The following is a 422-nucleotide window of genomic DNA, read 5'->3' on the forward strand; positions in this document are numbered from 1 at the left end:
TTCCTCTGCCCTCCCTCCCTTCCTCTCTCCCTCCCTACCCTTCCTCCTTCCCTGTAGAAGATGACCTGTTTAAAAGGTGAAAGGTCAATGAGCTCATCTTTCTCAGACCTGGAGTCCAATTGGTTTAACTGAGCAGCCCGTCCCCCGATGCAGCAGGTAGGTTTAATCAACAGGGTCATCTAACTAAAGGAGACTGGAAAAGCAATGATATGTTAATGGCTGTAAGTAACAAATGGGGCAAAGACATCAGACCAACATCCACATTTGGTTGATATTTGATTGAATTGTCAACCAACGTGAATTCAACCTGCAAATATGACACAATGGTAGTGATGGAGATGTTATTATGGTAAGACTAGTACAGGGCACTGCTATAACGCTGCTATAACGCTTCTATAACGCTTCTATAACGCTGCTATAAC

General features: G+C 43.8%; 1 protein-coding gene across 1 annotated transcript in view; it reads left to right on the forward strand.

Annotated features, from left to right (window-relative positions):
* Window positions 1-323: 323 nt before the first annotated feature.
* The window catches only part of LOC116366988 (early nodulin-75-like), a 2740-nt gene continuing 2641 nt past the window's right edge, over window positions 324-422 (forward strand). Inside the window, exon 1 of the mRNA XM_031818823.1 lies at window positions 324-349. Within this exon, the coding sequence (XP_031674683.1) occupies window positions 324-349 (26 nt within the window). The remainder of the gene's footprint in view (window positions 350-422) is intronic.

The sequence above is a fragment of the Oncorhynchus kisutch genome, unplaced genomic scaffold, assembly GCF_002021735.2.
Source record: "Oncorhynchus kisutch isolate 150728-3 unplaced genomic scaffold, Okis_V2 scaffold1638, whole genome shotgun sequence".
Lineage (NCBI taxonomy): Eukaryota > Metazoa > Chordata > Actinopteri > Salmoniformes > Salmonidae > Oncorhynchus > Oncorhynchus kisutch.